Source organism: Empidonax traillii, unplaced genomic scaffold, assembly GCF_003031625.1.
Source record: "Empidonax traillii isolate 1590-97213 ecotype Southwest subspecies unplaced genomic scaffold, ASM303162v1 scaffold1105:size522451, whole genome shotgun sequence".
NCBI lineage: Eukaryota > Metazoa > Chordata > Aves > Passeriformes > Tyrannidae > Empidonax > Empidonax traillii.
In genome coordinates this window covers 50,855-71,892 of record NW_020956298.1, presented here as the reverse complement: position 1 = coordinate 71,892, position 21,038 = coordinate 50,855, and the positions used below count along the sequence as shown (strand labels likewise).

The following is a 21,038-nucleotide window of genomic DNA, read 5'->3' as shown; positions in this document are numbered from 1 at the left end:
CACCAAGATCTTGTAATTTAGAATCCACAGCTGAAATCCTGGTTCACTTGCAGATATGAGGAGTTTTATTTCAGTGAGTCTAAAACTGCAGTCCAAGGTGAAAAGTTGAGACAACAGTTATAATTTGGTCAGTAGCCATATCTGTTCATCACACTTATAGAGGTATTTACTTTTACTTTTAAGGTGTGTTTTTTGTTCATGGGTTTTGGCATGAAAAAGAACTCATTTTGATTTCTGACTTGTATTTTCTGATTTGTAACAGCAGGAGAGTCAGGAAAAAGCCTGTGAAATTATTCCATGGCTTTCCAGCTCACTGCTTGTCCCATATCTATTCCTGCATATGTTAACTTATGTCTATTTTTCAAGCATCAGCTAATGGACCTATTTCCTCTTTCCTTAGGTACACCTATGGCCAGCCTGTCGAAGGGCAAGTCCAGCTCAGTGTGTGCAGGGATTTTGATTCATATGGGAAGTGCAAGAAAAGCCCAGTTTGTCAGTCATATACCAGAAATGTATGATACATAATTATTATTCCTCTTCACGCTTGTCCTCTCTCCTGTATTTTTGCCTCTCACTCTTTGCTCATCACACCTTTCTTTTTTCCTTTGATGCTTCACCTCACTCTACTCATCTATTTGCTTGTATCACAAACTAGGAGCTCAGGACACCTCATTTCTCTTCTTGGTTTCCTGCCATAGCACTGACATATTCCTTTCTCATGACGCAATTTCCCATCTGAAAAGCGTAGACAATGATGTCTCTATTAGTCCTGTATAAATCGTTAAAAGTAGTGGGAAAAGACTTCACTGACTAAAGAAGGGTGCTGTGCATTGCCAAACATCCTTTGAAAGCCATGATCCTTGGAAACAGGATTTGTTTTTTTCCCTTTCCAGCTCGACACAGATGGTTGCCTCTCCCAGGTTTTCAGCTCCAACATCTTTGATCTAAATCGCACTGGTTACATGAGGAATCTCGACGTGAAAGCCATTGTCATAGAGAAAGGAACAGGTAATCCCTTCCAGACAGTCAGAAACAGCAACAGGGGTGTGATCAAGAAGGAGATAGGAGATATTCAGCCTCTGCTTGCTGACTACAAGGATGTCTTCCTGAGGAAAGGTCCATTTTTAGAAACACAGTGACCATCACCAGACAAACGCTAACTCTGATGAAGCCATATGCAAGACAAAGTAAATCTTCTCTTGACTCTGGACATGTCTTACAGGCCTGCAACTTACAGCTACTCAGGTAATTTCCATAACTCGAGTGATGAGCAGCATACAGTTTGAGAACATGGATCACCATTACAGAAGAGGAATCCCTTACTTTGGACAGGTAAGCAAGAGAATAGAGAGCTTGTATTGAAGATGATTGACAGGCAATCACATAACAACAGTGATTGATAGGAACATCTAGGGGACTGTTTGGGGTGGAGATGTTCTTCTCAAACTTTTTTATTACATACAGTGCCCTACTGGTAATTCTGAATACTGAAGAGTTAGTTTATTCTGAGTTTGATTCTGCCAGATACTTTGAATCAAAACAATTCCTTAACTAGCATTTTTCTAACTTGTATTTTGAGCTTGCTACAAATCAGTGCCTCTCCCTTCAGAACTGACTCTCACATTCCAGGCAGAGATGAATAAAAACAGTGGCAGACGAGGGAAGAAAGAGAGAAAGGAATTTAAGACTCACACACAAAAAAATAACAAGTTTCAGTCTCAAAAAGCTTTTTCATGATTTTATGTTTTATGACAAATCCCACATATAACTCTGTCAGTGGTTTAAAGCTTGGGGATAAATCTTTCTCCTTCAGTTCAGCTTTTGTCAATGAGGAAAGGATAGGGGCATATCTTACTACTGAAGGGACAGAAGATATTGTCTTTCAAGTGGTTTGTTTTTTCCCCTCTGGGAGATGTCTATGTAATTTTATCCCTCGATCCCCACTCCCACTCTGTTCTTTTTCTGAAAAAAAAAATCAAAATGAACACTCATTTCCACCAATGGAGAATTTACCTAATGCTGTCTGATATTTTCCTATTTGTTTGTTTAACACATAAACAACAGACATAATGTAGACAGAATCAGAAAAGTGTTCAAAACAAAGATACAGAGAAAAGGCCTTAAGACACTGAAAGTATCAGCATCAGACTCTCAAGACTAAGAAAGGAGAAAAGGAAGGGAGGAAAGAAAGTATACTTTTAAACTGGAAATGTGTAGTCAGAAGGGACTGACCAGGAAAGAGATGAGACATGAGAAGTTCTTCCTCCACAAAAGAACCTTATCAATGATGTGGCAGATGTTGAGGAGGCTCCTCCTTGAAACCTCATAAGATAGCTGAGATATCTGGCAGAAAGTGATGAGAGACAAATATTTCAGTTCTCAAGTATTGCTTTGAAGAAAGATGAAGAAGCAATTCTGTTGTTTGGAGAGCAAAGGAGTGCAAAACATCAGTAGCTATGTACAGATGTATAACATGCTAAACATGTTTCACATTCTCTTGTACAGATCAAGCTGGTGGACAAAGACAACTCTCCTATTTCCAGTGAAGCTATTCAGCTATTTGTCAATAACAAGAACACAGACAACTTCACCACTGATGATAATGGTGTTGCAGAGTTTAGCATTGACACATCTGAAATGTTTGATCCTGAGATCAGCCTGAAAGTGAGTACAAAACCAGGCTGAATAGAGACACCGAGAGAGATGGCTGCTCTCAAACTGAACCCAAAAAAAGATGGGATGAGATTTGAATTCTGGTAATAAAAATGTCTTTTTTCCATCTTATGTTCTAGAGCTCTCGAAAATTACCACAAAAAGAGTGAGAAAAACACACAAATTGTTGCAGTGCAATGGCTTGCTGCAAGGCTAGTGATATATGTTTGTTTTCCTTTTCTGCCCCACTCCCTCTGTAATCAGGCAATTTACAAAACCAGTGACCACTGCCACTATGAAGGCTGGATAGAGCCTTACTACCCAGAAGCAACTGTCTCCATCCTGCGCTTCTACTCTTGGACTAGCAGTTTTGTGAGGATTGAGCCTTTATGGAAAGATCTGGACTGTGGGCAGAAGAGGATGATCACTGTGCACTATATCTTTAACATGGAAGGATACGAGAACATCAATGCTATGAACTTCTACTATGTGGTGAGTATAGGGTTGTGGAATGGTTTGCTGAAAGGGCTTGACTGTGCAGCTGTCTGCCAATCCATCCATGGGATTTACAGCATGAGTGCTCTTCCAGCTTTTGGATTATTAACCAGCACAATGGCCAACATCCCAAAGACAGAAACAGCGCTCAGGTGGTTTGGCAAAACTACCCACTCAGGAAAAAATGGCCCCCCTTTCTGACCATGTTACTCTAGTTCATAGTAAGGAACCCCCTTCTCAGGCCAGGGTTCTTGTCCATTTCCTGCAAGAAACTCTTTATAGTTTTCTCTGCCTCCCTCTTCCCTTGCTTTTCCTTCTCCTTCCTGAGCAGGAACAAGGGCCCCAGCTATAGCAGGTGCAGTGGTAGCATTCAACATGCCCTAAGGCTTATGTTTAAGCCTTTGAGATCATCTCAGTGTAGATTGTGCTGTCGATGTACAATGAACTCGATTGCTGCTTTCTCCCTCCAGCTTCTACTAATACATACATTTCCTAATCTTCTCTGCACAGGGAATGGCAAAAGGCAAGATGGTCCTTACAGGGGAAATTAAAGTCAATATCCAAGTTGGTAAGTTAAGTTGTCAATCCATATTCCTGTATTTTAAAAAAAAAAAAAAAAAAGTTGATTGAACCAACCAAGGCAAGGTGTCCTGGATGTATATAGCAGCTATTGAAAAGGTCATATCCCTCTCCATCCATGCATGTGTGCATGATACTAGCAGTGCCACTAAGATCACTATAAAGTCAGGTTTAGTCCAGCAACTAGTTAATGTGATATTAGTCAAATAGTGTCTTCCAAAGATCTTCCCATAGGATAACATAGGGAATGCAGAGTGTCTGGTGTAGAGGCCTATGTGAATATGGCCACATATTCAAATCTACAGTAAATATGAGCATCTGGATCTAAACCCTAGCCTGTCACCTCCTGGCAAAAAGTCCAGATTGTTCCACTGACCGGTACAGTTACATGCCTGTTGAGGATGGCTACTAGTACACCAGATCTTTGATAACTTTTTCTTACTGGTGTCTTTGTTCCTTCTAACAGGACAAAATGGCACTTTCACCATCCCACTTGTGGTCAATGAGGAAATGGCTCCAACCCTTCGGTTGCTGGTATATACCTTACACCCTGCCAAGGAGCTGGTGGCAGACAGCGTTCGATTTCCAGTTGAGAAGTGTTTCAAAAACAAGGTGAGAGGCACTAACATAGAGCAAATCTTTCCTGCTGTCAGATGAATATAAATTCTTTGTGTATACATTCACAAGAGGTTTACAGTTTTATTTCTTGTTTCCATTCACTTGCCTCAATGTTACTCCTTTCACTCCTAATTTTTTCTCCTTGGCCTTATATCTTTCCTCTACCACTACTTCCTGGCCATATTGTCAAAAGGTAAATCTTCTTTAAACATTAAAAACTTTTCAGAAAACCCATGAGAATCCCAAATGATCCTTGCCTCTCTTAAACTCTTCTAGTGTTCCATTTAGTTTATAGTCTCTTCTTCAGCAGAGTGAACACATTTTAGCTTTATCCTACTTCACTATTTAATCTAATTTTTTTACACTTTTTTGTTGAAAAATGAAGTTGGGTTTACCAGAGCTAAACATACAGAGAAAAGAAAGCAAAAATAGCAGTCCAGGGTTTCAGTTTTTCTTCTGAGTTTCTTTTTTCCACTAATACATTTTCACTTATCATTTTGCAATCAAATTCCACCACTAAGAATTTTCTAATCTTTGTTTCCTAAAAGCTATAAAAAGCATGAAACTTTAGGAGAAAACAAAGTGAGATTAACAAAGTGTTTCTAGTTATATGTTTCTAGTTACGCCCCCTGATTTTCCCTCTTATCAAACACAAATGCGAAATGGATTTTGGTCTGAATAGATACAAAACAGAATCAGTTTTAAGTATTTGCTAATGAGGGCCATAAATTATGATTTGCTTACTCTAGTGTTTAGTACATGTAGTTGAGTCATAATAAGATTTTATAAGAATCTCACTTCATTTTAAATCACTTGTGGTATCTTCATTTAAGCTACCACAGGAATCTAAGTGTGCTTATTGCCTAAGTCCTCATTATAACAGAGGCCTGGTTAACAGTTGCAGTGGAGACCAGAGACCTTTCTCCAGGCAGACTCTCTGTGCTTTAACAGAAAAACCTTCTACTCTTCTTCTTTTCCTCCATTCACAGGCACAGTCAGAGCAGCCCCGAGCAGTATGGATTAACCATACCAATGCCTGTTTGATAAATTACAGGTCCACTTGCAGTTCTCTAAAAAGCAGATCCATCCAGCTTCTAATGTCAGTTTGGTAATTGAAGCTGCTGCCAACTCCTTCTGTGCTGTGAGGGCAGTGGATCAGAGCATGCTGCTCCTGAAGCCCGAGACAGAGCTGTCTGTGGAAATGGTAAGCTGCCCAAACGCATTGTCCTCTTCCACTGCTTCTTCCTCCTCCATTACAGTGTCTCTCCACTTCAATTCATTAGACTGTGTTAGACCTCTACCACATTTTGCACGTGCTGGTCGTTAACCATCCATAATAGACAATAGACAGGTTTTGCTTCCTGTTGGTTGGAAGCCCTTTTTCATGTGGGATTTAGTTTAACCTGTGACTGGTCTCTGGCAGCACAACCCTCTGGCATTTCTGCCACTCTTCCCGGTTTTGTGTCATCAGCAAACTTGCTGAGGGAACACTCTGCCCCAAGATCCAGAACATCAGTGAAGACACTGAGCAAGACTGGACCCAGTATGGACCCCTGCAATACACCACTAATTACTGACCTCCAACTAGACTTCGTGCCACTGGCTGAATCGCTGCCCTCTAGTTCCAGCCATTCAGCCAGTTCTCAATCCAGAATATGGTTTCAAACAGGCAGGACATCTCAGCTCTGGCAATTTGCAGCATATGATATAATTAGAATTAATCTTTACACAGACAGGCTCTGTGTTTCCTTACCCCTAACAGATATACAGCCTGCATCCCCTGCAAGACTTTCAAGGCTACATCTTCAATGGGTTCAATCTAGAAGAAGACCGCCAAGACCCTTGTGTCTCATCTGACCACATCTTTCACAAAGGCTTGTATTACACACCTGTAATGTCTGGATTAGGCCCAGATGTGTATGAGTTTCTAAGGGTAAATGTCCTGTACATTACTTAAATCTGTTGAAGTGAGTTTCTGCTTATCAGATAGCTCTGAAAATTACATTGTTAGTAAAGCTTATACATGACAGCTCTCATGGACCTCTATTCTACACTGACTGGTGCCTACTGTGACTTTCCAGCACGCACAAAGCTCCCACAAGTCTCTGCATAGGTTTCTCTGGGCACCTCTGTGGTAGAAAGACAGTAATGGGAAAGAGGGAAGAATAGAACAAACCTCAGCTACAGTATGGTTATGATCAACACTAAAATGTGTTTTTTACAGGATATGGGCATGAAATTCTTTACCAACTCAAAGGTTCGACAACCAGTTGTATGTACTAGTGAGACTGTAAGACGACAACCATATGCAGGATTCATGGTTCATGCACACCATGTCAAATTACCAGGTAATACAGGGGACAGTAAAGAGATTTTATCTTTCTCTGTAAAGACGTGGCATTCATGGGCATGAACTCATTAATGAATGGAACAGTACTCATTAATAACTTTGATATTGATACTGAATATTGGCCTAGCACAGAATGAGATAGCTTAGGATAATGGCCAATGCCCAAAAAAATCTTTCAGGTCTACGCTTCTGAGTCATGTTCAGTTTCATGCTGTGAAATGTTTGTAATTAATTACATTAAATAATATTTGTGTGGCATTACTTACAGTCTCAGTTAGAACAAAATGGGAAAACACTTACCATCCTTCATACTGGCCCATGCGTATTCAAACCTATCCTTTCTGGGAGTTTTCAGTATACGAACCAGGTTTTCCTAAATTCTCATTATCTCTTTCCAGCTGAAGTTGCTAGGGAGGATCGTGAGAAGAGACTCATCCTTGAGACTATTAGGGAGTTTTTCCCTGAAACTTGGATTTGGGATATAGTTCTAATTAAGTGAGTACTGCTTCTTTCATCTCTTTGCCTTGCTTTAAGAGTTACTAACTACATCCCCCATGTCCTGCAATATAGCTATTCCTTGCCACCTCTTTTTACTTTTTGGCCTGGAAGACCTAGCTTTTTTAGTCACCACATATCCACCTGCCCTTCTCTTTTCTGTGATAAAATTACCAAAGATGTCCCCAAAGACATCTGTTCTCACATGTATGTAAATGCACGTATCACGAGTAATATTCCCTTCCTCAGAAGAAGGACACCTATATTTAAAATACGGGTTTACAGAACAAGAACTCTGAGTTGTCTTTCCAAACTGAGGGAAATGATGGGCAGAAGAACTTTCAAATGGGCTTTTCTCAGAAGATTTGAGTGATAAATTCTGGGGACTTGTATGTCAGATTTCTGTATCAGGTTGGTTCTGATTTTCGAAACCTCTTGCCTCTACTGAGAAGTAAGGTACATGAAACCTACCCTTTCTAAACCTTTCATCTTTTATCCATTCCCACCAGCTCTACTGGAAAAGCCAGCATCTCATATACCATCCCTGACACCATTACCAAATGGAAGGCCAGTGCCTTCTGTGTGGAAGAGTCGGTTGGATTTGGTATGTCTGTGCCTGCCACCCTAACAGCCTTACAGCCTTTCTTTGTTGACTTAACCTTGCCATACTCTATCATCCGAGGAGAAGATTTCCTGCTCAGAGCCAATGTCTTCAACTACCTTGACCAGTGCATTAAGGTGTGTACTTCTGCCCACATTCTTAGGCCTTACCCCATCTCCAAAGAAGCTGCAACAAATGATCAGTGCAGATAGTTGGATCTGTCCCTGCTCTTGATTGAAGTACTGCTCTTTCTAGCTGATGACAGGTTATCCTGACTGGATTTATCATCCTAAATCACTACAAAGCAGAGGAAGACCTGTGTGAGCTGTGACTAGGATGGGTCTATAAAGCAACTGTCTCAAGATCCATAGAGAAAGGAAACAAGGGCTTTGTGGAGTATCATTCACCATCCACAGTCATGCAAGCCATCAGTGGTATAAGTGGGGTCTTTTTCTTAGGAATCAGTTGTGCATAGGGTATTTAACATCTCAGTGGAGAATGTCATGAGAAGCAAAATGGAAAACTGTTCAGGTTACATCATCAGACACCATCATCCCAGGACTTAAGTCTGCTTTACACTGTTGACACTGGGCATAAACAGATAGTATCTCATCGCTCTCTAACAATGAAGCAATGGTACAAAATCTTCATCCCATCACACTACTCTTTATGTTCTCAGATTAATATTTTGCTGTCAGATTCCCTTGATTATCAAGCCAAACTCATCTCCACAGAGGATGATGGATGTGTATGTGCCAAACAAAGAAAGACCCATGTCTGGAATATTTTCCCCAAAGAAATTGGTAAGTGCTTTGAATTTTTCTGGTCTGAGATTGATACTAATCATTTTATATCTCACCTGAAAAACTTAATCCTTGTCCCACCTGGAGAACTTGGTCTACCACTGGTCTTTCTAGTTGTCTAGGCTAAAGAGCTTCTCCACAACTGCAGTGTGTTTATCATTCCCATTTTTAGAGATCAGTTCTCTTCCAGTATGTCTCACTTACGGTAACTGCCCATTCATTATGTTGCACTACTTAATATTATTCATCAGATGAAATTTCTTACTTTAACCATCATTCTCCATGAAAGAAGTCAATTTTTTTCCTTTCTGCTACTATTTAAGGTAATATAGTATTCAGCATTACTGCAGAGACCAAAGATGATGAAACTTGTGGAGACCAAGTGCCTAGGAACATCAGTATTCACTACAGGGACACCCAGATCAGAACACTGTTGGTTGAGGTACTGCTGACAGCTCTTACTGTTTGTCCTGTACTCATGAGGAAACTGAACCTCAGCAGAAATACCAAAAGCAAGCAAAAATTTTTTAGGTTCCCTAAAGAACTCCTGGTATGCCTCCACATTCAGCTGGGTGGGACGGGATCTGGCCATTCAATCTTAAGACCAAGTCCGCTCCCATCTGATGTCCTCTTCCATGAGGATCAGTGGGTGTTGGCAAGTGCATGTCTTCCTCACACAGAGGAGAAACTGGAAATGAGCAACTCCATCTGATAGGAACTCCCTTTTAGTAGCAGCCACATCAATTAGGAATTTGTATCAATTAGGGACTTGTAAACGGTTGCTTCAGTCCACCTGTTTTATGATGTAGGAGGCTGGGGAAGGGAGTGGCTTTTCTGTTGCTGCATTTCTTCTGCATGCTTTGTTCTCATCCACTGCATATTCCTCTTCTTTCCATCATGCAGCCTGAAGGCATCAGAAGGGAAAAGACTCAAAATTCCCTCATCTGTACAGAAGGTAAGGGTCTTAGTCTTACATCTGTGTTGAGAGGAGCTGAAAGGAAGGTTGGAGTTTTCACTCTTTCCTTCATTGCTTGTTGATGTTGCCCCTCCCTTCTTCCCCAGAGTTGTCCAAATGACAGCTACTGTGAGTGTAATAGTCCATTTCCCTGCTACCAAATTCCTGTGTGATGTAGTGCCTCAGTCAGATGTGCTCAGATGCTGAAGGAAGGCTGCTATAAAGCTGTCACAGGGAAATGACCTTTCTGTGCAAAATATGTCCTGTTTCATTCACTCATATTGACTGCTGTCCTTTATTCCAAGGATACCTGTAGCTTACAGCTTTCTACCTCTAGTGGGAATGGCAGAGCAAATGTGATGTTCCCTTTCACACTATCACAGTGTTGACAGCCAACAGTTCCCAAAATTTCCTGGATGGCCTAAAAGAGGCACAAAAGCAGTTCTGACCGTCACCAACCAGCTCTTCCCCACTGTCTCACTGAAGAAATCCCCAGGGTTCACAGATACCACAACCTGTGAGCACCAACCTTCCCTCTTCTGCTGTTTTCTATTGAGCAATTCCATTTACTGCACCATTTGATTTATTTTTCACAAGTTTGGTTTTTCTGTGCCGCCTTCTCTCTTCATGTTCTTGGTGACAGCTGTGAGTTTCAGTTTATTGCTGTCTCTTGTGTACAATTTTGTACTGTGCAATTGGTACCAGGAGTATTTCACTGCTATAACTAATATTCCTATACAAATTACCACAATGCACTTCATGTTTTTCTCCACAGATGATGTGGTTATTCAAGATATAGATCTAGATCTACCTACAAATGTTTTGGAAGGATCAGCCAGAGCTTCCTTTTCTGTTGTTGGTAAATATATAAGTAATATAATATAAAAAAAATTAGGAAAATGTGAAAATTATAAAATTAAAGCTCTTTCAGGATTCAAAATGTGAGTTTCCATTCCTTGTGTGGGAACTTTTGAGAAAAGAGACTGATTCTGATGTTATCCAGCAATGCTCTGCATCAGTGAGAAGAAGTTTAAATATCAGTTACATCACTCTTCACTTTCTGCTTAAATTTATTGCATTTGAATGTTTTGCTCTGAAGTAGCAGCATAGTTCTGAGTTACGACCTCAGCCAAACACATGCCAGTACAACTTTTTTTCATATACACAAACCTGCATGTTCGTATGACCTGCAAATCAGAGATGCCAGTAGAGTCTTTTCAGTCTTTTCAGGACCTGGACTGAGTTACATGACTCAGTCATAAAATCTTTGCTTTTTAATATGGGTGATTTCAGCCCATTCCAGAAATCTCTTGCTGGGTCTGTGCTACCTTTCCTAAAAATAACAATTTAGAGGTGGCCTATGATACATCTGCATTAACCAATGTCTTTTTTCAGCATTAATTGTCAATTCTGTAATAAATGGTTCAATGTAGTATCTCTGGCTGTTCCCTTCTGTTCTCTGGAAACAGAAATTTCCTGAAAGCTCTTTTCATATTCAATAATAAGTATCTGCTTGACGTGGTACTAAAATAAGTAGTATTTCTGGTATGGGCACTTGAAACTAAGTAAGGAGAGGTAGGGAAGGGATTCTTTGTTGAAGAACAGAACAGAACAGAACAAATCACTCAGCACTGAGTTTCATGCTTGTTGGAAAGGCTTGCCACCCCATCTAGGCTTTTATGCCTCTGCCTATGGAATGGAAATTACTGTCTCTTTCAGTGGCCATATATTGTGTTAATCCTGCCCTCACATCACCTCTTCCCCAGGTGACATCATGGGCACTGCAACACAGAATGTGCACCAGCTCCTCCAGATGCCATTTGGCTGTGGAGAACAGAATATGGTCCTGTTTGCACCCAACATCTATGTCCTGAACTACCTGAACAAGACGGGGCAGCTGAGTGAGGAGGTCAGATCCAAGGCCATTGGATACTTACAAAGCGGTGAGAGCTTTTTGATTCCCTTACAGTGTATGCTGAATTTCCTATTGAGGCCCAGTGAGCAGAAACAGTAGCAGGGTTATCCTAGCAGATGGCACCTCTGTTGTAACACAGCTCAGCAACCCAAGAATTTGCCCTGATCAAGACATTTTTTATTTTTACTTTATCTTCTTCTCTCATCCCTTTTTGCTGACATTCAGCTGCCATGGTTTTGTCTTTCAGTCCCCTTCTCCTTTTCCACTCAGGCATATCTTAAGTCTGCTGGTTTAGTTGGAGCACTGAGCTGATAGAGCTCTGCTTATTCTGTGACTCAGTGTTTCTGAGGCACAAAATGTTCCATACTCCCATCTATAGGATCTCACAGGCTCCCCTCCTACTTGTTAGATATACATTCCCTCTCCACTCTTTCCACTGTGGTTTCAGATAAATATGCTAGCAAACAAAATAGGGTTTTGTTTTTACACCTGAGAACACTTCTATTTACATGGTTTTGCAGGCTACCAGAAGCAGCTGTCATACAAACATCCTGATGGGTCCTACAGCATCTTTGGCACCAGAGATAAAGAAGGGAATACTTGGTGAGTGACTAAGAGTAGAAATGGCTCAGAGCTGAGTTTGTATTCAATTCACATGATGCAGGTAAGAGGCAGCTTCACTAGCTAAATCAGATGTACAGAGCTGTCTAGCACCGAGATTCAGTAAGTACTAAGACAAATGTCTCTCCATCTCCTACCAGGCAGGGTGCACATAGAGTTTATCCCTAAGTTGATCCCTAAAGACCCAGCTGACTTTCTGATTTCCACTCCTGCTGTCTCTTGTGAAACCCATGGCACTGCAGCGCTCTGTAAACAGGATCAGCCTCAGAATGTGCTGGACATCCTTCCCATGTCCCATCTAGCTACTACTCCTTTAACTGCTTTCTCACAGATGAGCACACAAAGAGAAAGCAAGCCACCAACATTCTGGCTGTAGCTCTTCACGATCAGGAACAGCATGAATGGGAGGGCTGACTTTTCCTGTTTCTACTTCCAGTGCTCATCTCAAAGCTTCATCTTTCCCTTGCAGGCTCACTGCCTTTGTGTACAGATCATTTGCACAAGCTAGTCACTTCATCTATATTGATGACAATGCCCAGTCTCAAACCTTTATGTGGCTTGCAAGCAAACAGAAGCCAGATGGCTGTTTCCGAAGTGTTGGGACACTCTTCAACAATGCCTTGAAGGTAGCAGAGAATTACTTCTTCATCAAATTTACACTTTTTCTCTCCCATTACTGCCAAATATTGTATTTCACTCCTAATGCCGGCTCTCTTCCAAGGGCTAACTCTCCACATCTTACAATGACTATTTTCAGGTCAGTTCAGCTTTCCTACACTATATTTTACATCTTATGAACACCTGAGATAGGGTTTAAAGGACTGGAAGATTGAAGGAGTGATGGTTTTTTATTTGATAGCAATGGGCTTCTCTTGATTCATGAGCTATCTACAAAAATGTTCTCCTTCCTTTTGGACTGTCTCCAGAACTGGGCACACTCACACGGCTGGGATGTGGCAATTCATATTTAAAGACTTCTCATTTGTGGCATTCACTGATTATTCCCCTCTCCGTGTCCTTTTCAGGGAGGAGTAGATGACGAGCTGTCGCTTTCTGCCTATACCACTATTGCCATGCTAGAAGCCGGGCACTCCAGCTTGGTAAGGAGACCTTCAGCTTCTGGTAATCAGCTGGAATTGGTCCCCAGCTGTTGACTTGGCTCCAGCGTCTGTCTAAGTAGTAAAGAGAGAGAAAGAGAGGGACAGAGCTCCCAGGGTACTTGACCATGCTCTGTATCTGCACTGATTGCTGTGATAGAGAAGGTCCCTGTCTCTGTATCTCTTAAGCCACCAGTGTTCAAGTAGAAATGGTACAAACCAGTGGTATTAGATCTTCTGTTTGAGAGACCCAAAACATTTAGTAACACCTTGTAGTTTCTAATAAAAAAATTTGACAGTTAGTAACCCACACATGACAAGTAGCAACCCACACGCTATGGCTTAGCCTCAAACATGGCCAAGTCAAGGAAGCAATTTATTGCAGGTAAATCCATAAAATCTACAGATGTAACTAAAAGCTACATTGGAAAAACAAAGGTCCAGCAAAAGCTGATCGGTCCTTTTCAAAAAGTTGCTAATACAAAGTAGACTACAGAGGAGATGTTAGACTTAAATGTATAAGTTAGCCTCCAATTTGTCATATTTTTTCTGAAGACCTCCTTGATTACTGTATTGGTGAGGACACAGGGTCAACCTGTGTGTTTTTTACTGGATAGAAACCTAGGTCAATCTCACAATTAAATTAAAGTTACAACAGAATCACTGAGGATAGAAACTACTAGGCTAGATTTGTTCAAGAAAACAAACTCTTGACTACAGAAGTGCAGAGTGAATTATTATCATGGAGGTAAGTAGATGGAATTAGCTGGGAAATAAACATAACAGTCTTATTTTTATAGACCAACCTCTTCAAGAACATGATTAGAAGTACTTGATTTGTGTGATGTTTCCCATGAAAATCTTCCTTGAAGACTTCTGTATTCTCCCTCCTGAAGTCATTATACAAGCTGAAGTTCCATTCTCATTGCTGTGATAGTGACAGGATTGAAGAACAATTTTAAAGAAAATAAATTTTTGACCAGGTGCAAACTACTGTCCTGAATTAGGCCTGTATGCTTTTTGTTTTTAAGGATCATGTAATCCGAAATGCCTTATTTTGTCTGGATACTGCATCTGAGAAGAGTATCAGTGATGTTTACACTCAGGCGCTTATGGCCTATGCTTTCTGCTTAGCTGGCAAGGCAGAAAAATGTGAATCATTCCTTCAAGAGTTACAGAAATCAGCAAAGGAAGATGGTGAGTTTCAGTCATTTTTAGAATTTCAGAAGTGGAAAGGTAGAACAGATCTTACTGATGGTCTAATCTTGACAATATTGAGAGTATGGGCACATGAAACAAACTCTACAAATAATCTATGGAGTTAATCTACGGTACATCCACTGGTCTTCCGATAGTGCTTTTGAGGAAAAGGCCAGGACGCAGATAAGCCTCTGAGGCAGCATAGAGCAGTGGCACCTGTAATCAATTTTAGTTGCTTCTCAGCCTCTCTTTGCTTATTCAGATGGCTCACAGCACTGGGAGCAGGAGGAGAGGTCTCCATCAGAAGAATCTCCCTCCTTCCTTGACCATGCCCCATCAGCTGAAGTTGAAATCACCAGTTACGTGTTGTTGGCATTGCTCTACAAACCCAGCTGGGATAAAGAGGATTTCACAAAGGCCTCGAGGATTGTGCAGTGGATCATAAGGCAGCAGAATCCCTATGGAGGTTTCTCTTCTACGCAGGTGCCAAAACTACCTTCCACTCTCCAACCAGTCCTAGGAACTGGGGCACTGTTTCAGGGTTCCAGCAAGGCTTTGACTATCTAGTCTTATTTCGCTTTTCCATCTGCCATCTAAAACACAGAGAGACCAAACACCTCTCTCTTAGAGAGACCAAAATACTATTTTTCCCCCTCTTCTTAACTGTAAAATGGTGAAAGCCATACAAGAGTAATCTGAGTAGCAACAAATACAGATATTTTTATTGGGGATGAGCCTAGAAAACACCAAGTCCCAGCTGTTATATGACCAAGAAGTTCTGTGCAGTTCCCCAGAAAACACAGGATTCACCACTATAAAAAACTCTAGAAGTGTGCTCTAGAGCTCAGATTTTATGTTCTGAGACCTTTGTATGGGGAGAGAGATTTCTCCCACCCTAAAACATACATGACAGAATGAAATGGCTCCTTTTGTATGGGAACCATGGAACTATGCACAGATTCAGGCTTTCTTTAGCCAGGATGAAGCAACTGTGATTCATACTGGAATTGTGACTTTGATCTCCTCTGCACTGGTCATGCTGCATAGCTAATTGTCGTTTACTATTTTCTTTTTCTTCAGGACACAGTCATTGCTCTTCAAGCCCTTGCTGCTTATGGTGAGGCCACCTACAACTCTGCTACACAAAACAGAGTGAAGATCACTTCCAAAAAGCCTTTTGAGAAGGTATTTATTGTCAACAATGAGAACAGGCTCCTGCTGCAACAGACTCCCCTTCCTGAGGTCCCTGGGAAATACAGCCTAACAATGAATGGCAGTGGATGCGTATTTATGCAAGTAAATGTCTGCTCTTCTCTTCATTGTGTCTCGCTTTTTGCATACAATATAGCCACAGTTTTGATGTTTTTCTAGCTGACTTCTCTTTATTTTTCCTAATTCCTTAATTTCCCTAAACCATTTAAATACTCTTTTCCCCATCCCACGCTTTGACTCCTGTGGAGTTATGGCATTGAAAAAGAGACTTTCTATTCAGCATCTAGTTTCTTTCTCAGAGGTGACTCTGCATACAAGCACCTTCATTGTTAAAGAGCAGAAGTCTGATGTGTTCATCATGGATGTAAGGAAGGATCTTCTGCATAAAACCAAGTGAAACATATTGCCGGAAAAGTTCAGAAGTCTGACACCTGTTTGTTTTTTTTTTTTTAAATACAAATAAAAATCCTTGGCATGCTTGAACAAAAGGGTTTTTTCCTCTTACAGACAACACTGAGATACAACATTCACCTTCCAAAGGGGGCCTTTGGATTTCTGCTTTCTGTAGAGACATCAAATGCTTCCTGCCCACCAGATCGACCAGCAAAATTTGATATTGTCCTCATAAGCAGGTAATGCACCATCAACAAACCAGCTGCACAGATGACATGATACACAGAGAACATTGCTGTGTGTTTTCAGTTCTGCTTATGAAGTCAAGAAACATGAGCTGATCAATATGTTGATGATATCAGCCTGTAAGACACAATATCCCAAAAGACCTCGTGACAGTAACTGGTGGTGGTAGCACATACTTCACCCCTTCATGATGGGGGCCTCACCAGTGTCTCCCACCTGAGCCAGTCAGCAAGTGCATGTGGTTCACATCATCCTCTCCAAGCTGTATGAAGGCAGGAGCAGAGAGCTGAGGTTTGGTTCTCCAGGCACAATCCACACTGACAGGTGCCCCTCTTGTTTCAGTTACACAGGGACGCGCAGCAGCTCCAACATGCTCATTATTGATGTGAAGATGCTCTCTGGCTTTGTTCCTGTTAAGTCTTCCCTGGATAAGGTAAATTAAAGGAACAAGATTAAATTACTCCCTGCAGGGACAGAGGAGAAGACTGGTCATGACAGAAACAGAGGTGTGGTTAAGAATTGTTCAGTCACAAACCCTTCAGGGTGTTTGCATGGCTGCACTGTCTTCATTACTGGGTGGAGGGAATGCCCTACAGGGAGCTTCAAACACACAGACCTTCCCACATGAAAAACTAGGAAGAGTTTCAGCTCAAGACTGACCAGCAGGCAGTTGCAACAAGGAGCTGACACTGCCCAGGTAGCGAAAGGGTGGGAAACTCAGACTAGCCCTGAAAAATATATCACACTGGAGTCAGGCAGTATTCTCCAAATGAATTGCAGTGACTTGTGCATTTGGGAAGTGCTCATACCCATGATTAAGTCAAGTGGTAGGTTTTTCTCTATCCTTTCCATCTATTCAATAATGACTCTAAAAACCAGCTGCCAGCCCTTGATACTCACCTGGGAGAAGAATGAATTCCACAGCCATGCAATAAGGGCTGAGGTAGTACTTGTTTTATAATGTTTTATAAATATATTTATCTTCATTTTCTTGTTTTAAAGCTCATTGACAGTAACACAGTGATGCAAGTAGAAAACAAGAAAAATCACATTCTTCTTTATCTGCAAAATGTAAGTTCTGGTCACTGTCTATTTGATTACCACAAAGAATGGAAACAGCATGTAATAGATACAACTACAGTATGGATAAACTCTATAAGATGCATTTATCACGTTGTCTTCCTCATTAGTTTTCCCCTGTAATCACTAGGCAGATTACTTCTCAAACTGCATGTAACCTTCCAATTTTCCAACTTTCCAAACAGCTTCAAACTGACACCTGCCCTACTAGCAACTAGAAAACAAAGTTAATCATAAAAAGCACAAAGAAATGAATCAAAATTCTTTCTTCTTTCAGTCAAAAGCAGATAAACACAAAAAAAAGAGGTTCCCTTGTGTGTATGTCTGCTTGGTAGGCTTCTCATAAACCTCAGTCCTTCCAACAGGACACGAAACACTGCTTTTGTTCTCCTCTGGAAAGATTTCCATTACTTCTCTTGCACTAGTTCACTACAAAATTTAACCTGTAATCTAATCCCTGAGTCAGAATTTACATCATAAATTTCAAAGTAAATTTGCTCAAGGCCCTGTAGAACTAACAGCAAAAGCCAATATCCCAGTGATGTACACTATAAATTGATTCTCAGGTTTCCTGGTGACACATAATGTCCATGTCTGAAATGGGAGGTATTGGAATACCAGACTTTATCATCCTGACCATTGGAAAAATCACAGAGAATCAAACTGAATCTCTTTGGACAATTTTTCCTTCTCTGGCAATAGGATCTGTAATAATTGCAGAATCAGGTAATACAAGCAGAATAACAAACCTATACCTCTTCAGCTCAGGTTCACTTTGGACTCTCCAAACATGCTTCAGACAATTTCTGTACCATACTCTATGTGTGGCATCAGTGGGATTTGGAATATGCAATCAGTCACTCCCCTCATTTGCTCCAGACGGTGTTGTACAAATAAAAAGACTTATGTGGTCTCTGTCCGTTCATTCCCAGGTCTCACAGAAGAAAAGGAAAGAAATCACTTTCTCAGTTGAGCAGGACTTTATAGTGGCCCACCCCAAACCAGCTCCTGTGCAGATCTATGATTACTATGAAACAGGTAGGTCTTTGATTTTAATCAGTGTGAAGTTTGGGGGAGGGACAGTAGAGACACTGTGTACATTAAGTGAGACCCAGAACCACCCTCCTGGAAACAACACCCCTCTGAACTCCCTCAGTTTCTGAATCTAGGGCCAGGGGAGAGACTCATTTCAGTTCAGTGAGTTTGGTTTCATGCCCAAGATGTCGAGTGAATGTGACTAGAAAGTTAAAAAAAAAAAATCATGTGTCAGAATGAAGGACATTTCAAGGATCTCAAGCTTAAGCATGTGTAAGGTATATCCACCTCAAGGGAAAGGCACGGAAATGGTCACCAGGCTAACTGGAACATTTATTTCCTTCTTCTCCAGAAGAGTATGCTGTTGCTCAGTATACATCACCTTGCAAAGAGGTTGTTGAGGAAATGGACTAATGATTCAAAAAGGTAAGTGAAAGTCAGAAAAAAAATCAAAGCAGCTAAGGAAGTGAAGTATAAAGCAGCAAGAGCAGAGGGATTGAAAGGGTGGGTAAAACATAACTGTTCTCAAAGAAATAAGGACTCCATGAGGCTTTTCAGGGTGCAGGCAGAGACAGTAGCCAGGTCCTGTACCGTGGCAGTGGGACTCCAAGTTGAGACCATGTTGCCATTCATGGGAATTGCTCAGCTTCTAGAATGAAGGCCAAAGGGCAGAATAATGGAGAGACTGGGAAATACCTTCTAAGTTTCCTCAAAAGCATTGGACACTTAGCAAGCAACAGTCTACCTGTAGCCATCCTTGAATCATGGAGGCAGCATGTTAAATAGTCAGAGGCATGATACTGCCTTGCTGTAGAGCGGGTCCAGCGTGCAACCTGTTCAGCACAGCAGTTACGCTGGTTGTTATCTACTGAGCAATTTCCGAGGGGTACAGGCAGACCTTGGTCCAGCTTCCACAGAAGGAACTGACTACCCTGTATCGTGAAGTAAAACATCTGTATTTTGTATCCTGCAGCTGTTGGTTTGTTTTCACTGAGGCTATTTTCTTTTGGATTTTCCCCTGCAGGACCATCACAAATATTGAACAAGTGGTCAAGCACCTATTTTCTTCTGTCATAAAGTCCTGGAAAGGGCAATTTCACCTTACAAATCACAGTGGGATCGTATTTTTGTGATTGTTTGAGCTAGTGTCTGATTCTCTGTTTCCTTTCACGCCACATCTCTCCAGATCTGTAGCATAATTATGTATACCTTTCCATCAATAAACTTCCCTTTTACATTGGGCATTGGCCATTTTTGAGTGCCACAGAACAGACATTTTACTGATAGTCCCCGTTATGATTGCTTGCTGGGGGAGGATGAAGAGAGGAATATATCTGTCCTGCCTGCAGCACTCAGCCTCCTCTACCAGCTACACCTGATAACACTGACAACTACTGCAAAATGCAGCATGTTCAGTCCCTCCCACCGCCAGAGGGTGAGACTCATTGCTCATGGCTGCTAAACAGAGCCCTTCAGCTTTCCCCAGCCCTGAGAGGGTGCTGCCTCTGCCCCTGCAGCGTAAGAGTAGGGAGTTACATATGGACATCATGGAGTGACACTGCATCATGCTTAGTAGAGGAGAGGGTGAAGAAAGGGGCCAGCTGCAATCCACGTCTGGTGAGTGCCTGGTCCCACATGCTGGACCTCAGCGTTCCGGGCCCTCCAGTCCACAAGTCTGGCCAGAGCTTGTCCAAAAGAGATCACGATGGATCATGATGCCCTGTCCCAGCCACCAGCAACAAGCCTCCCTGTTTTCCTGCACCCCTTGTTAACCCCTGCTTCATTACACCGGAGTCACGGTGATTTCTGCAAACACAAAGCACTACTGGGCTGCAGCGTGCCACAGCTGGTGGACGGATGGGAACAGCTTGAGCCAGGCATTACCGCAGCAGGGACGACGAAGGCACAGGGAGGCATGGCTGCAGACGAGGTAGCAGAGCAGCATCGGGAGGGCTCTGGATAGAAACACGGATGACGCTCGTCTTATCGGGGGCTACCGCGGCGCCCGCAGCACTCGCCCCTCCCCTCCGAGCTCTCTTGGCCGCGGCTCCTCCGTCGCCCGCCAGGCGGAGCCCTCGCTCCGCGCCTCTCGGGAGCGGCGAGGGATGGAGCGGGCACGGATCCGGGGGAAGATGGGGATGGACCGGGCACGGGTCCGGGAAGAGACGGGGAGGACCCTGGCACGGTTGCGGGGGGAGACGGGGATGGAGCTGGCAAGGATCTGGGCGGAGGCGGACCTGCCGTGCAAGGACCCGAACGAGAATTTCAGTGACGGTGCAAACTGCTCGAGTGCTGAGGACTAGCATGTGTTTTGAAAGGATCCATCTCAGCGGGCGATTCGCTAAAGCCACGCGTGGGTTGGTTCCCCCTCCCTCCCCCCCCAATAAAATTAATCATCATGTCAACACAGTATATCCCTCTTCCCGAACCAATTTCTTTTGAAAAACGTACTAAGCAATTTGAGTTTTAGAACTGAACAGGGCTGGCCACCTAGGATATGCGTGATATTGATGTTATAAAAAGGCATTTCGTTAAGTTCCACAGACTACGAATTTGTGGGGCATGAAATAGCTGTGGGTAGAGTGCTGGTTTCCATGCTAAGTTCCAAAATTATAATTTCACTGGCAGTAGGAGAAAAGCTTTTTTTTTAAAAAAAAAAAAAAAAAAAAAAAAAAAAAAAAAAAAAAAAAA

The 21,038-nt window shown here is 42.0% G+C and overlaps 1 protein-coding gene across 1 annotated transcript in view; it reads left to right on the top strand.

Moving 5' to 3' along the window:
* LOC114068656 (ovostatin-like) overlaps positions 1 to 18,774 on the top strand; it is a 26,846-nt gene extending 8,072 nt beyond the window's left edge. The window contains exons 8-35 of the mRNA XM_027904954.1: positions 401 to 512; positions 894 to 1,008; positions 1,223 to 1,332; positions 2,506 to 2,664; positions 2,917 to 3,144; positions 3,658 to 3,715; positions 4,193 to 4,338; positions 5,399 to 5,548; positions 6,107 to 6,277; positions 6,569 to 6,692; positions 7,093 to 7,189; positions 7,699 to 7,927; positions 8,470 to 8,593; positions 8,917 to 9,035; positions 9,497 to 9,548; positions 10,324 to 10,407; positions 11,315 to 11,491; positions 11,985 to 12,066; positions 12,554 to 12,710; positions 13,110 to 13,184; positions 14,213 to 14,378; positions 14,644 to 14,864; positions 15,462 to 15,677; positions 16,101 to 16,225; positions 16,575 to 16,665; positions 17,235 to 17,303; positions 18,245 to 18,350; positions 18,700 to 18,774. Coding sequence (XP_027760755.1) covers positions 401 to 512; positions 894 to 1,008; positions 1,223 to 1,332; positions 2,506 to 2,664; positions 2,917 to 3,144; positions 3,658 to 3,715; positions 4,193 to 4,338; positions 5,399 to 5,548; positions 6,107 to 6,277; positions 6,569 to 6,692; positions 7,093 to 7,189; positions 7,699 to 7,927; positions 8,470 to 8,593; positions 8,917 to 9,035; positions 9,497 to 9,548; positions 10,324 to 10,407; positions 11,315 to 11,491; positions 11,985 to 12,066; positions 12,554 to 12,710; positions 13,110 to 13,184; positions 14,213 to 14,378; positions 14,644 to 14,864; positions 15,462 to 15,677; positions 16,101 to 16,225; positions 16,575 to 16,665; positions 17,235 to 17,303; positions 18,245 to 18,350; positions 18,700 to 18,761 — 3,625 coding nt within the window. The 3' untranslated portion in view covers positions 18,762 to 18,774. The remainder of the gene's footprint in view (positions 1 to 400; positions 513 to 893; positions 1,009 to 1,222; positions 1,333 to 2,505; positions 2,665 to 2,916; positions 3,145 to 3,657; positions 3,716 to 4,192; positions 4,339 to 5,398; positions 5,549 to 6,106; positions 6,278 to 6,568; positions 6,693 to 7,092; positions 7,190 to 7,698; positions 7,928 to 8,469; positions 8,594 to 8,916; positions 9,036 to 9,496; positions 9,549 to 10,323; positions 10,408 to 11,314; positions 11,492 to 11,984; positions 12,067 to 12,553; positions 12,711 to 13,109; positions 13,185 to 14,212; positions 14,379 to 14,643; positions 14,865 to 15,461; positions 15,678 to 16,100; positions 16,226 to 16,574; positions 16,666 to 17,234; positions 17,304 to 18,244; positions 18,351 to 18,699) is intronic.
* Positions 18,775 to 21,038: the final 2,264 nt, after the last annotated feature.